This window comes from Primulina tabacum, chromosome 18, assembly GCF_025594145.1.
Source record: "Primulina tabacum isolate GXHZ01 chromosome 18, ASM2559414v2, whole genome shotgun sequence".
Lineage (NCBI taxonomy): Eukaryota > Viridiplantae > Streptophyta > Magnoliopsida > Lamiales > Gesneriaceae > Primulina > Primulina tabacum.
The window spans coordinates 32,441,667-32,457,009 of NC_134567.1; the positions used below are offsets into that span (position 1 = coordinate 32,441,667).

The 15,343-nt window shown below is 34.8% G+C and overlaps 1 protein-coding gene and 1 pseudogene across 1 annotated transcript; one reads left to right on the plus strand and one right to left on the minus strand.

The window, feature by feature from the left end:
- The first annotated feature begins 10,898 nt into the window (after positions 1 to 10,898).
- LOC142533215 (E3 ubiquitin-protein ligase WAV3-like) lies at positions 10,899 to 13,098 on the plus strand. Its single transcript, XM_075639897.1, is given in 3 exon segments — positions 10,899 to 11,093; positions 11,177 to 11,497; positions 11,499 to 13,098. Coding segments are annotated over 3 exon segments (1,824 nt in total). The 5' UTR covers positions 10,899 to 10,919; the 3' UTR covers positions 12,828 to 13,098.
- A 201-nt stretch (positions 13,099 to 13,299) lies between these two features.
- LOC142532520 (glutamyl-tRNA reductase 1, chloroplastic-like) lies at positions 13,300 to 14,710 on the minus strand (annotated as a pseudogene).
- Between the last annotated feature and the right edge of the window lie 633 nt (positions 14,711 to 15,343).

Below are 15,343 nucleotides of genomic sequence, written 5' to 3' on the forward strand. Positions count from 1 at the left end.
CCAGGTGAGGATAAAATTATTTATATAATATATATAAATATAAATTGTAATTAAATATTGTTCCGAATGTTGAATATGAGCATATTGTTAGGGCATCCGCATCCGTCGGAATTAATCCATGTTAATAACTCTCCATCTCATCAAAAATGATGGGGTCCACGAACCACATATTTATTACATTAACACTTCCCATTATTAACACACACCCACATTCATTTAATTTCAACTTTCATTATTTATGGGTCCCACTGTCCACTTACTCATTTTTTTTTATTTTTAATATTTCAATATCTTTCTAATATTTTTAAAATTTTACACCAAATATTACTAAAAATAAATAGTATTATTATTTTAAAAATAACTTAATTTCAATATTCATTAAAATATTATTAAGAAATGAAAAAAAGTTGGACTCTTTTATTTAAAATATTATTCAACACAATCTCTTTAAAAAAAACACAAAATACAAAGAAAACGAATTGCGATAATCGAATATAGCCGTTGGTGCATAATTTTGCCGTTTGAAAATAGCCGTTGTTGATAATTAGCGACGGTTTTTCTCAAAAACCGTCGCACATAGCGACGGGTGTTAAAAAACCGTCGCAAATAGCGACCTTTTTTTAAAAAAAACAGACGCTTTTCACTTTGCGACGGTTTACGAAAAACCGTCGCAAAGTTGCGATGGTTTACGAAAAAACGTCGCAAATTTCGAAATAACGCCGTTCATTCTGATGAATTTCTTGGCTGCCATGTCAGCCAAGATTATTAATTCTTGCGCCCACATTGGTGGACGAAAATTAATGGGTGTTATTAACACCCATTAACCAATCAATGTGGGTGTCCTTGGAGCAAGATCAAATTAAAGGCTCGAAATCCAATTAAAGTTACATCGGAATGGACAAAACCCTTTTGACCTAGAAACGGAGATCGAGATGGATAACATTGTGAATGATATTGTTTCAGAGCATGATGTTTTATTGGTCAAGCTTTATACTTAACTTGAGTGTTTCTTTTATCGTAGCTTTACTTATAAGACTAAATAACACAATAAATTTTCAAGTTCTGAAAAAACATGAAAGTCACAGATATTAATAGTTATTATATTCAATTATATCATGATATTTCTAATTGTCTATCGGTAAAATATGTAAGATGGTAGTATTGCGAATGATTAATAGTTAGTTGGTTTCGCATTATTGATCCTACAAAAAAAAATTAACATCTGTTCTACTATACTATATTATATTATATTTAACTGCGAAATATATTTTTTTGGGATTTGTGAAGGCGTGAAAAATGTGAAAATCCAAATGAGGTGGAAATTTGATTAACATAATAGTGAAAGAAAAAAAACATGCTTTTACAAGTGTTGATGTTAAAAGTGGAAAAAAGGGTCTACAATTTTAGATGAATGAAGAGAGAGCTCTTTCATGAAATTCAGGCTCGATCACTTCAATATAATCTGCCTGCTGCTTTTCCTTTTAATCCTTGTGTTTGGTTCCCAAAAGAGCACTGGCTTTTGTTGAATCAACATATATTAATGCACGCCAACCGGAGCAAAATGTCGACACAAGAGAAGCTAGCTAGGGTAGCGTACATGAATCGTACTCCTACTGTTCCCTTCCCTCACCAATGGGCAACCCAAACTAATCCTCATCCAACAAAACCTGCATATATATATATAGCGGTTTTTATTTCATTCTGTGGGATGACGGCTCATTTCAATAATAATATTAATATGAGAAATATACGCATGCTCCCATTGTTTGTAGCAATATCTTTCGTAGTGAATGAATCATCGACGAACATAATAGCGCATGCAAATCTTGTGTAATAAGCTCGAGATGATTGAACTAATGACAACTGTACGTAAGCGCTCACATACTCTACCGAGTTATCGTAATCTCATTTTATCCAAACCCTGCAACTTCCCAAGGGAGATCAATTCACAGTGTTCGCCCAACACCGACCTTCACGATTTCTAACAAGACTACTCCTCCATTAATTATGACGGTGACAGTAAATCCATCGTGCAGGGTTCCGAATATGGGGGCTCCATGTGAAGATCATGAACCCGTACCCGAGAACGAAAGTAAAATTCGAAGAATATTATGGCGGAGGAAGAGGTGGCCGGCTGTCCATGCTCCGGTCAGTTGTTCCCAAGATCGATCAGTACGTATATATGTGTTATATTAAATTATTGATTGTTTAGCACAGCAGATGGACAGATCAGCAAGCATATCGGAACAAGAATTAATGGATGACGGGTGAGCATATGAAAGCTGATGAGAATTGGTAAGAAAGTAATGAATGTGGATTGAAAAATGAAATTGGTTGGGTTTAATTAGTATGGTGTGCAACGTGAATGAAGATTAGCTTGGGTTATTGTTATCGACCATAATATAATTAGGGCTGGGGGAGATTCATCAGCTGCTTCAGTGACTTAATTACAATGCAAACTTAATCTTGCTCTCGTTGAGAAAAAGTAAAAATTTATGGTAAAAAGTAAAAATTTCAAATTCTCAAAATTTACCAAACAACACACTTTATAATATTTTTCTGTCTACTCAATTGTATCAAATCTTTACAAATGGAGACCTATTTATAGGATTTCTTTGGAAAACAATTCAAAAACAATTTCATCATTATATACATCATCACACACTAATTTTCAATATTCAACACCTAATTTTACCTAATTTTCAACATTCAACATTATATTTTTCAACACAAATATTTTTCATATTTTCAACACTCCCCCTTGTGATGATGATCATGATACGATGATATCTTCATTACGTGATTTTGTACTGCCTCGTTAAAAACCTTACTAGGAAAAACCCATTGGGATAAAAACCATAGTAAGGGAAAAAGAGTGCAGTCACGTAAACTCCCCCTCATGTTGACATGAAGAATTCTTCACAAATTTCATAGATTGCGCATCCCAATATTATATATGTGCTTTCTAAATATTATTGTCGTAGGAACTGCCTTTGTGAAGAGATCTGATGAGTTTTCACTTGATTGAATGTGACGAACATCAATACATTTATTCTTCTCAAGCTCCTTGGTGAATGCGAAGAACTTAGGAGGAATATGTTTAGTTCTATCGCTTTTTATGTATCCTTCTTTCATTTGAGCTACACATGCAGCATTATCTTCATATAGTATCACAGGCTTCTCGTCGAATGATAATCCACATGAGATTTGGATATGTTGGCTCATTGATTTTAACCACACACATTCACGGCTTGCTTCATGTAGTGCAATAATCTCGGCATGATTTGATCAAGTTGTTACAAGCGTTTGTTTCTGTGAACGCCAAGAAATTGCAATGCCTCCACGAGTAAATACATATCCAGTTTGGGAACGTGCCTTGTGTGGATCAGATAAGTATCCAGCATCGGCATAACCAATTATACTTGGATTAGCATCTTTTGAATACAAAAGTCCCAAGTCTGTCGTTCCTCGTAGATAACGGAATATATGTTTAATTCCGTTCCAGTGTCTCTTTGTTGGATATGTGCTAAATTTTGCCAACAAATTTACGGCAAAAGATATATCAGGCCTTGTACAATTTGTAAGATACATAAGGGCACCGATAGCACTTAGATATGATACTTCTGGACCAAGAATATCTTCATCAACTTCACATGGACGGAATAGATCCTTTTCTATGTTTAATGATCTAACAACCATTGGAGTACTTAAAGGATTTGATTTATCCATATTAAAACGTTTAAGCATCTTTTCTGTATAATTTATCTGGTGAACAAATATTTCACATTCTTTTTGTTCAATTTGTAAACCCAGACAATACTTGGTTTTTTCAAGATCCTTCATTTCAAATTCTTCCTTCAAGTATGACACAACTTCTTGAATTTCCTTATTTGTTCCAATGATGTTTAAATCATCAACATATACAGCAATAATTACGCATCCGGATGTTGTTTTCTTAATGAAAACACAATGGCATATTGAATTATTTACATATCCCTTTTTCATCAAGTGATCACTTAGTTGATTATACCACATTCGACCGGATTGCTTTAACCCATATAATGATCTTTGTAATTTCACAAAATAACATTCTCTGGGTTTTGAACTTTGTGCTTCAGGCATCTTAAATTCTTCAGGGATTTTCATATATATATTACTATCAATTGATCCATATAAGTAAGCTGTAACAACATCCATAAGACGCATTTCTAAATTTTCAGATACCGCCAAGCTAATCAAATACCGAAACGTAATTGCATCCATCACGGGAGAATACGTTTCTTCATAATCAATTCCAGGCCTTTGAGAAAAACCTTGCGCAAGAAGTCGAGCTTTATATCTTACTATTTCATTTTTCTCATTTCGCTTTCGAATAAAAACTCATTTGTATCCAACAGGTTTTACACCTTCAGGAGTAAGGACTATAGGTCCAAAAACATTACGTTTATTTAGCGAATCCAATTCAACCTGGATGGCTTCTTTCCATTTTATCCAATCCTGCCGATTTTTACATTCACCAAAAGATTTTGGTTCATGATCTTCATTATTATTTATGATGTCGATTGCCACATTATAAGAAAATATATCATCAATTTCTTATATATCTTTTCGGTTCCATATTTTTCCAGTATTAATATAATTGATAGAGATTTCATGATTCTCGTCAGTTTGTGGTTCTGACAGAACATTTTCATCATCATGTGTTTCTTCAGGAACACCATTCTCTATTTTGTGATCATCATGTGTTTCTTCAGGAACATCATTCTTTATTTTGTGATCATCGTGTTTCTCTATTAATTTTCTTTTTCGAGGATTTTTATCCTTGGAACCGACTAGCCTTCCACGCTTCAGGCGTTTAATGACATCATGAGTATCTTCAATTTGTTTCTTCGTAATTTCAATTCGAGCAGGGGCATTTGCAGCATGTATATATGATTTAGTTACCCCTTTTGTGTCTGCAAATGCATCTGGTATTTGATTTGCTATTCTTTGCAAGTGCACAATTTGCTGTACATCTTTTTCACATTGTTTTGTTCTTGGATCCATATGTAACAATGATGATACATACCATGTAATTTTTTTTCGGTATGTTTTTGTTCTCCCCCTAACATTGAGAAGATTTCCTCATTAAAATGACAATCAGCAAAACGTGTTGTGAACACGTCGCCTGTCTGAGATTCAAGATATCGAATGATTGATGGACTATCATAACCGATATAAATTCCAACCTTTCTTTGAGGACCCATTTTCTTTCGTCACGGTAGTGCAATATGCACATACACCACACATCCAAAAATTCTCAGATGAGAAATGTCTGGTTCTTTACCAAATGCAAGCTGCAATGGGGAGTATTTATGATATGCACTTGGTCTGATGCGAATTAATGAAGCAGCATGTAAAATTGCATGTCCCCATATAGAAATTGGGAGCTTTGTTTTCATAATTATTGGTATAGCAATCATTTGCAGACGTTTAATCAATGATTCAGCCAATCCATTCTGTGTATGTACATGAGCAACATGATGCTCAACAATGATTCCCATAGACATACAATAATCATTGAAAGTTTGGGAAGTAAATTCACCAGCATTATCAAGTCTAATTTTCTTGATTGTATAATCGGGAAATTGATTCCTCAATTTTATTATTTGAGCAAGTAATCTTGCAAATGCAACATTTCGAGTTGACAATAAACATACATGTGACCATCTGCTAGAGGCATCAATCAATACCATAAAGTATCTGAATGGTCCACATGGTGGATGGATTGGTCCACAAATATCACCATGAATACGTTCAAGAAACATTGGTGATTCAGTTTGGATTTTGGCTGGTGATGGTCTTATAATAAGTTTTCCAAGAGAACATGGTTTACATTGAAACTTATTATTCTGAAAGATCTTCTGGTCTTTCAGCGGATGACCATGTGTATTTTCTATAATTTTTCGCATCATTGTTGAACCAGGATGTCCTAATCGATCATGCCAATTGGTTAATATTGAAGAATTATCAACTACCATGTTTTATTCAATGGGACTTATATGTGTATAATGCAATCCAGTAGGGAGTATTGCTAGTTTTTCAATCACATATTTCTTTCCTGATTTATATGTGACAAGACACATATACTTCTCATTCCCTTCATTCATTGTTTGAGTATCATAACCATGAGAATATATATCATTAAAACTCAACAAATTTCTTTTTGATTGTGGTGAATATAAAGCATCATTGATCAAAAATTTTGTACCATTAGGTAACAAAAATTGTGCTTTACCACATCCTTTAATCAAGTATACAGGATCTGATATTGTATTCACCGTTGTTTTTGTTGGTTTTAGTTCCAAGAAATATCTTTTATCTCGGAGGATAGTGTGCGTTGTACCACTATCGGGTATGCAAACTTCAGCTTTGCTCATAGCATTTTCCATATTTGAACTTCAAAAAAAATATGCAATGAAATAAAATTACTGACAATACATATGTAAATATAACACATATGATAATAAAACATTATTATACGAATACATGAAAAATAAATTATTGTACATTTATATTCTACCATTATATTGTTCATTTTCAGAGAAATCATTGAGAAAATCTATAGCATCAATATTGTTCATTTCTATCCCACCAACATATTGATCATTTCCAGAGAAATCATTCATAAAATCAGCAGCATCAAAATGAGTTGAATAACTCAAACAGTCAATTCGTTCAGTGAAGTTGGTCTCTTTTTCTTTCCCCTTTATCGATTCTTTATAGAGCTTGCAAAGGTGCTCAGGGGCTCGACAAATACGAGACCAATGTCCTGGAGTGCCGCATCTGAAACAAGAACTTTTAAATATTTTCGAGTGATTTTCATTAACACTCATGTTCTCATGATGCCTTTTCTGTGGATGGTTCGTGACGCCCTTTTGAGATGACTTATAAAAATAACTATCTCTATTGTTTTCAAAATCACGGCCTCGACCACGACCACGACCAATTCCACGTCCACGTCCACGACCACGACCTCGACCTCGACCTCGACCTCGACCAAAACCTTGTCTCTGGATTTGATTTTGGTTTTCAGGTTTAAATTCATTTTTACTCACAACATTTACTTCTGGAAATGCTGTTGATCCAGTGGGTCGGGACTGATGATTTCTCATTAATAGCTCATTGTTCTTTTCCGCCACAAGAAGACAGGCGATGAGTTCAGAATATCTCGCAAATCTACGCACTTTATATTGTTGCTATAAAGTTATATTTGATGCGTGAAACGTGGAAAATGTTTTTTCAAGCATTTCCGATTCTGTAACCTCATATCCACAAAATTTTAGCTGCGAGATTATTCGATACATCGCTGAATTATAATCACTGACTTTTTTAAAATCTTGGAATCTTAACATATTCCATTCATCACGGGCGGTCGGAAGTATAACTTCCCTTATATGTTCAAATCTTTCTTTCAATCATTTCCAAAGAGCCATGGGATCTTTTTCGATAAGATATTCACATTTTAAACCTTCATCGAGATGTCGACGCAAAAATATTATAGCTTTTGCTTTTTCTTGTGATGAAGATATACCATTTTCTTTAATGGTCTCGCTTAGACCCAATGACTCAAGATGCATTTCTACATCGAGAGTCCATGGCATATAATTTTTTCCCGTGATGTCGAGCGCAACAAATTCGAGCTTTGTCAAATTTGACATGGTGGCACTAAAAAAAATTACGATGCATTTTATTAGTTAATGAATATTGCAATACAAAGTAATGGATAAACAACAAGTACAATCATTTGTAAAAATAAAGAAAACACATGAGGAGGATATTCTCCGATAAATAAAAGATTCGTGAGTATGATAACCAAAATAATTAAAAATAATTTTGAGAAAGCCATCTTCTTTTTTTCTTCGAAAATTTGATGAAGAATAATTTTTAGAGAATAGGAGAAAGTTGGAGTGATTGAAAGAGTTTGTGAGATCATATTTATAGGGCAAAAACTAGCCGTTTTGTTACCGTTTATGATCGTTGGCGTACAAAAAAATAAATGTATGTATTTGTATAATTTTATGGTAATAATATGATGTATATAATATTAGTCATAATTATGTATATCATATCACATTATTACAATGAAGTGTCATAAGTTATTTTGTTTAAAAACCTTATAGGCTTTTATACTTGTCGTATCCCTTACCGGGAGTGTGGGATGTCGTCTTAACATCCTCCCAGGATTTATAACAAGTTTTTGAAAAATTTATTTTTATTATTTCTAATAATAACATTATATTATATATTAAATATACACACAATAAATAAATAACAGTAAAATAAATATTATTACTTTTGTTACCTTTTTCTTCTGTTTGGAGCTTGGAAAAGTATGAAAGACTTTTAGAGCTTCGTGCTGATAACGTGTTGAGAAAAAGTAAAAATTTATGGTAAAAAGTAAAAATCTCAAACTCTCAAAATTTACCAAACAACACACTTTATAATATTTTTCTCTCTACTCAATTGTATCAAATCTTTACTAATGGAGATCCTATTTATAGGATTTCTTTGGAAAACAATCCAAAAACAATTTCATCATTACATACATCATCACACACTAATTTTCAATATTCAACACCTAATTTTACCTAATTTTCAACATTCAACATTATATTTTTCAACACAAATATTTTTCATATTTTCAACAACTCCCACTCTTTTAATATTTATTTATTTATTTATTTATCGTGCATGTGATTCTACCTACTAATTAATGTCAACTAGACATTCGTGACTAATTTAATTTGGTTAAAATATTCATTGTTTTGGGTTTATACAAACTAATTTAAGTCATCGATCTTTCGTAGCAAGGCCACATGATGTATGTATATAATGCCATGTTGTAAATCAGTCAATTCATTCCGAAATTGGTTCAATATTAGGAAAATTTAAAGCCATTTATAAAAAGATTCATATATTTTACAATTTGAATTAATTATTTTCGTAAAATAAAAATGGATACAAATTAGAAATTTATCACGAGTCAGGGCCGGTTTTTGTGTGTGTGTGTATATATATATATATATTATTTAACATCCAAGCATGCAAAGTTATAATTTTTGTGTAGTTTAATGATTCCATATTTCTTTAATGTGATTTTAATTATTAAATAATACAAGGACATTTGGTTAATTCATTTTATTAATTAAATTAATGCAACTTGGCAGAGCATGTTGATTGATTAGGGAATCTCGTCAAAAGCATGTTGTATGAATTGAAATTCAATCATCAGAAAAAATTAATGAGTAGGTGAACCAAGATCCTAACAATTATCGTTTATTGTTTTAATTTAAATTATTTATATTGTATTTGTTTCATATTTTATTTGAATTTCAATTTAGTTCATTAATTCGTTAACTTATTATTTTAATTAACTAAAAAAATTGTATTTGAGGTAATAGAACGATACTCGTACTTGTTACACTATATTAAAATTTAACCCGTAAATTTATAGTAATATCGACAGTTTGGAAATATTTAATTGGTATAAATTATTGTGGTAGAAAAACTCGATCATTTATTCATAAATAAAATAAAAAGATCAATTCATCAAAATTTTGCAAAAATCAAATTATTGAGCCAAAGGAAAGTGTTATTTAAATCGGAAACGGGGAAATCAGTCCTTGATCATTAGAATTAATGATCAACCTAAATCGATTGGTTTAGTTAAATATATAGTATATATAAACTTTAATTTGTCATCCATGAATGATTTCGCAGTAGTAAATGATAAATGTTCATATTTACAATAATAAATAATATTTAGCATAAAAAATAATATTATTTTATGATTAATCAAATAAGAGATCCGTCTAACAAAATTTTTTGTGTTAATTAAATTATATGTGTTGTATATATAATCCAGTGGTTGATTCAATGACTATGTACAAGAGAGTCATATCATCATTTCATATATAATAAGATATATTGAGCAACTTGAAAAGAAAAAAAATTGATTCCTTTGTAAACCATTTGTCTACATGAAGTCCTAACTAGAGGTAGCTAGGATCGAATAAATCATAAAATATATATGTGGGAATACCAATTTGGTCAAAGGTATCATATCACGTGGAAATATACCTTTTGAAATCATAGTCCGACACCCAACATGGCATGTTTTACGGGCAGCCATAATCAAATCAACAGTTTTCTTTATATGGATAGTATGTTTTTTATTTAACATATGATGTATGTGTTCGGTTGATAAATCATGACGATTTATTCAACATGACATATAGATTAGTGAATATGATTCACCACTCAACACATATTTTATGTACTTAATGGATGAAAACACCGTCGACAATATCACAAAATCAAAATTTTCGAAAAAATTACATGGATGGTCGTTAGAATGTCCATTATGACATATGAATTGGCATGGTTGGAAGATAAATGGCACATCCGTTGGCCCATGTTCAGTCATGTGTTTGACTGAAAATTAATAATTATGCATGAGATATCGGATGTTGGTCCCATTTAATTAGATGTTTTGGCTTTGGAAATAAATCATCAATTACGGCACTTTGATCTCAAATGATATACATAGTAATAGTCCCACGATACATGTAATTCAAATTTCTCAATCAATATTGTTTTGGTACGAAGTTATTGGTCGTTTTGTTTAATAATGGATCCTGGACCAAGAATGGGGGTGGATTTATGTACATAAAATTAAAATAAATTGATCCGGGTTGTAACTAAATGACTTTGTACAATGATTGGTAGTAACAAATTTTTATTTCAAAATTGAAATGAAACTAGAATATGAGCTCTTGTCTGATCATAAATGTATTTTTATTTATTAGTTATCATAATAAGTAAGTTGTATCTAGATTTCCTTGGTATTCTTCAATTAGATGTAAGTGCGTCCGTAGATGGTAGGGAGTGGCTGGAGAAGGGCATTTGGCCAAAGGAAAGAAGCCATTCATGGTAAAACAGAGAACCATATAACCTCCAATTCCAAAAGCCCAACAACTATTTCTGCTTCCAATCCATCCTCACCAAGATCGCCTTTTTCAGTCTTCAAGAACACCCTTCGCCTATCCAGAGTAAGTTCCACCAGCAAATTATGTAGCTAGCTAGCCATTCATTATCTTTTGCTTACACAAATTTTTATTTTGATTCTCTGCAGGCTGGTTGTGGCGTGTGTATGCAGAGTGTGAGGACATGTCAAGGAATGGCCATATACACTGCCGAGTGCTTCCACGCTTTTCACTTTCCTTGCATAGCCTCGCATGTAAGAAAGCAAGACGCTCTGGTTTGCCCTGTCTGCAATATCATTTGGAAAGATGTCCCTTTACTCTCTACCCACAACCAACACCACGACCAAAATCGACAAATTCCAACAAACAACAATCCAATCTCCAGTTCTAAATATACCGACCAAGGATGTTTTAAAAGTTATGCTGATGATGAGCCCTTGGTTTCGCCAAAATTTGATCACTATCTTGAAAGGAAGTCGACTAACAGAGTCGGATGAATTTCAAGAGGTTCAGGAGTTTCAGGGATTTTTTATGAACCACATTTCCAGCAGTGATGATACCTTTTCGTCCATTAGAGAATCAAGAAACGTGGAGGTGTCTCTATTGCCTGAGGCTGCTGTCATATGCTTGGGCCAGACCTACGTCGTGGTCCTGAAGATTAAGGCCCCACCGCCACCGCCACCGCCACTGTCCACTGCCTTCCTGCGGCGGGCCCCGATTGACCTGGTGACCGTTCTTAACGGGAGTGGGAGAATGGGCGGAACCAAGCTGCAGACGCTGAAACGAACCATGCATTTGGTGATTTCATCTCTAGGCCCCGCTGATAGACTCTCGGTCGTGGCGTTTGCCACTACTCCGAAAAGATTAATGCCTTTGATGAGAATGACGGCTCAGGGTCAGCGCTCGGCTCGACGCATAGTTGATCGCCTCAGTTGCCGCCATGGAAGCAGTATGGGTGAAGCTCTAAAACAAGCCACCATAGTGCTTCAAGATAGGCGCGAGAGGAACCCAGTGGCAAGCATCATGCTGTTGTCAGACGGACAGGATGACATAAGCACCACCGACAATGACACAACTCAGCAACACGGATCATCCCATGTGTCATCCACCCGTTTTTCCCACATCGAATTATCCATAAACTCATCCCACAAAGCCACTGAAGCTGGCATTAGCCACGAGCCAGCCGAGGAAGCTTTTTCCAAATTTCTGGGTGGATTACTGAGCGTTGTTGTTCATGACTTGACAATCCAGCTTAGCTTTGCAACCGGCTCAGACCCCGCCGAAATCTTGGGCGTCTATTCGGGCAACGGACATCCAACCCTACTGGACTCCAGGTCAGTCAAAGTTGGCAACTTATACGCGGAGGAGGAAAGACAACTTTATATCGAATTACGGGTCCCGCATTCGAATCTCCGTTCACAGCACTGTGTGTTATCAGTGTCTTGCAGTCACAAGGATCCGGCTACTCAAGAGGTAACTTACGTTGGGGATCATGCATTGCTTGTACCCAAACCACATGACGTTCAATCAGGAGTACCCAAGGTTGAGCATTTGAGATATTCATTCATCAGCACCCGAGCCGTGGCTGAGTCCAGGCGATTAATCGAGTACGACGAGCTATGTAGTGCCATGCAGTTGTTGTCATCGGCTCGATCTCTATTGTTGCAATCGAGGTCAGAGTCAGCTCTCGAATTAGTAAGAGTTTTAGAGGCGGAGTTGGCGGAGGTGCAATGTAGACAACTGTGCAAGGAGGCGAAGGATGCCAAGAAACCTGTGAACAGAGGTTTTGACGATGCTTGATTCTAGATGCCTTTCCCATATTCGTTCATTTTTCCTTCTTGAAACTTTTTACTGGATGTTTCGAAAGAACGTGAACGAACAATGTAGATCAAAAGGGAAATATGTTGGCAAGATTTCCCTATGCTCATGAACCTTTTTACCTTGACAGAGTTTAAGCAAGAGATGTGGATGTGCAATAAAAAAATATAACGAAGATAATTACAATGTTGCAGACAGTAAAAAATGGACACATTCTTCATTTTTTTTTATAGAAGGGAATAGATTAATAGTATTCAAACATGTAAAACATCAATTGGGAAACATTCTCGAATCCCATAAAAAATGGGATCAACATGAGGAATTTTCCACATTCCTACTTCTTGTTGTCCTGCGAAGAAAACAGACAAGGGTCTTACTTCTGAATTTGTTCCACCTTATAAGTTCGAATTTTCTGTTCCAAAACAGACATCTCCGTCTCTAAATCAACATTCAGTTAAGACTTAAGAGACTGCACATTCTCAAGCGTTTCACTCAATGTCCGGCTGTCACTCCCGTCACATCCCAAGTGCTGCATTGGACCATGGAGCAGCTTGTTCACAATAACTGTACTCAAATCATCACTAGCGCTATACGACTATTTTGGAGTATCATTCCCAATTTTTACAAGCATTTTTCCACATCTGGAACCCTGATTCTTTGGCATAAGCCCTTAATTTCTTGATGGCCGGAACAGTTACTAGCGAATCTCACCTGGTTTCGAACTGTTTCAATTCCTCGGTTATGATTTCTTGAGCTTCCATGGCTTTGCGAAGTCTGTCTCAGCCACAACCTCTTTGAGATCATATTCCACGTTGTACACTTGTGATGCTTCGTGTTCATTGACACAGGCACCCGTGTTTCTTGGAACATAAATATCGATAAAAAGCCTCAAACCGCCAAGATTTGGACCTACCGGTGGAAGGTCAACAACATGGTCTTTAAGAAAAAGTGGGACATCAGGTGTAGTGCTGATCTGCTTCGGCAGCATTGTTTAGCATTTCGAGAGGGGTTTGTAGAATATCTAGATATCCTTAATCTCATCTCGCTTGTCAGCAATTCTATCTTCACTTCTGTGTTCACCACCCCCATTTTTTGTCCACCCTTTGGCTACCAAGTGATCACAAACGTGTTTCACTTGCGCTGGGAGTTGGCCCTCTCATAGTACCAAGGAATCGAGCCCAGATGATACTTCAAAAATATGCGCGTTGCATCATTGTCATAGAGCAGAAGAAAGCGGTGCTGACAGATCTCTGAAACAGGAATCGCACTGGTATGAAAAGCGTGTATTATTCGTGAGAATGGATACGACGGAGCTAAAGATACATCAAATCAAAGAATATTAAAACAATTCATGGAAAAACCATGCTGAGTTGATTTCTTGCACATCGAAGAGCTTTAAAATTTGCCGCTTACTCAACGTAGTTTTAAGTTAAGAAGACAGTAAACAGTAAACACAGACAAATTTATATTCAAGTTTAACAATGATCTTGGTCATGCAAGTTAAATGAGCAATTTGAGAAAGAAAAATATCCTTGAAATTTCATTGGACATCCATTCAATGACAGCTCTCTGATCCCCCGACGCGGAGAAAGAGCTAGAACGTAAATTTTCACCATGTTACATGTGCAAAGAACGGTTAAAAGTCATGAATATAGACATAACTTCGTCCTAAATTAAACTATCTCAATGAAAGATGATTGTCTAATTAAGTCCATATATATAATTTCAAAAACTTAATACACATAATGTGAGATATGTAACACAACCCACACATCTAGAAGCTAGCTCAAGGAGGATTGTTTAATTCTATACATACAACTCTCAAGAACTTAATTCAGTATATGTGAAACATCTAGCACACCCATTCACGCTCAAGAATAAACAATTAGAGCGTGAAATTTACAAAACATTAGCACGTGATTTATAAGGCATGTCCATCATATAACGATTAGTATGAGCTCTGATACCATGTTGATCATAAACTTGAGCTTAATTACACCCCCTAAAGTTAGCTCAAAGGAGAATGATTATCCAACTCAATATATGCAAATGCAGGACTTCTAACAACCCACTCACGGCCATGAATGAATAAATGGAACTTAAAGTTAACAATATATTAGTGGGTGACCCATAAAAACAACACATAACAGTGAGTTTGAACTCTAATATCATGTTGAGATTATGAACTTAGTCTAATTTCACCACGAAAGCTAACACAGTGGGAGGAGAATTGTCCAAGTCCATTTATTTTACTCTAAAAAACTTAATACAGCCGACGTGTAACACAACAACTGTTTCTTCGATATGATTCAAACTACATAACTCTCCAACAGCTCTCGGCCACTCCTACTAAATAATAAATTGTTCTTTGTATTCGAATATTTGGAGTGATCATTGACAAAGTTGTTCAAATATGAGTATTACACGTCATTGAATTGATAGTTACTGAAACATTAAAAAATATTGATTGCATATAGATTTTTTAACAAACCACATAC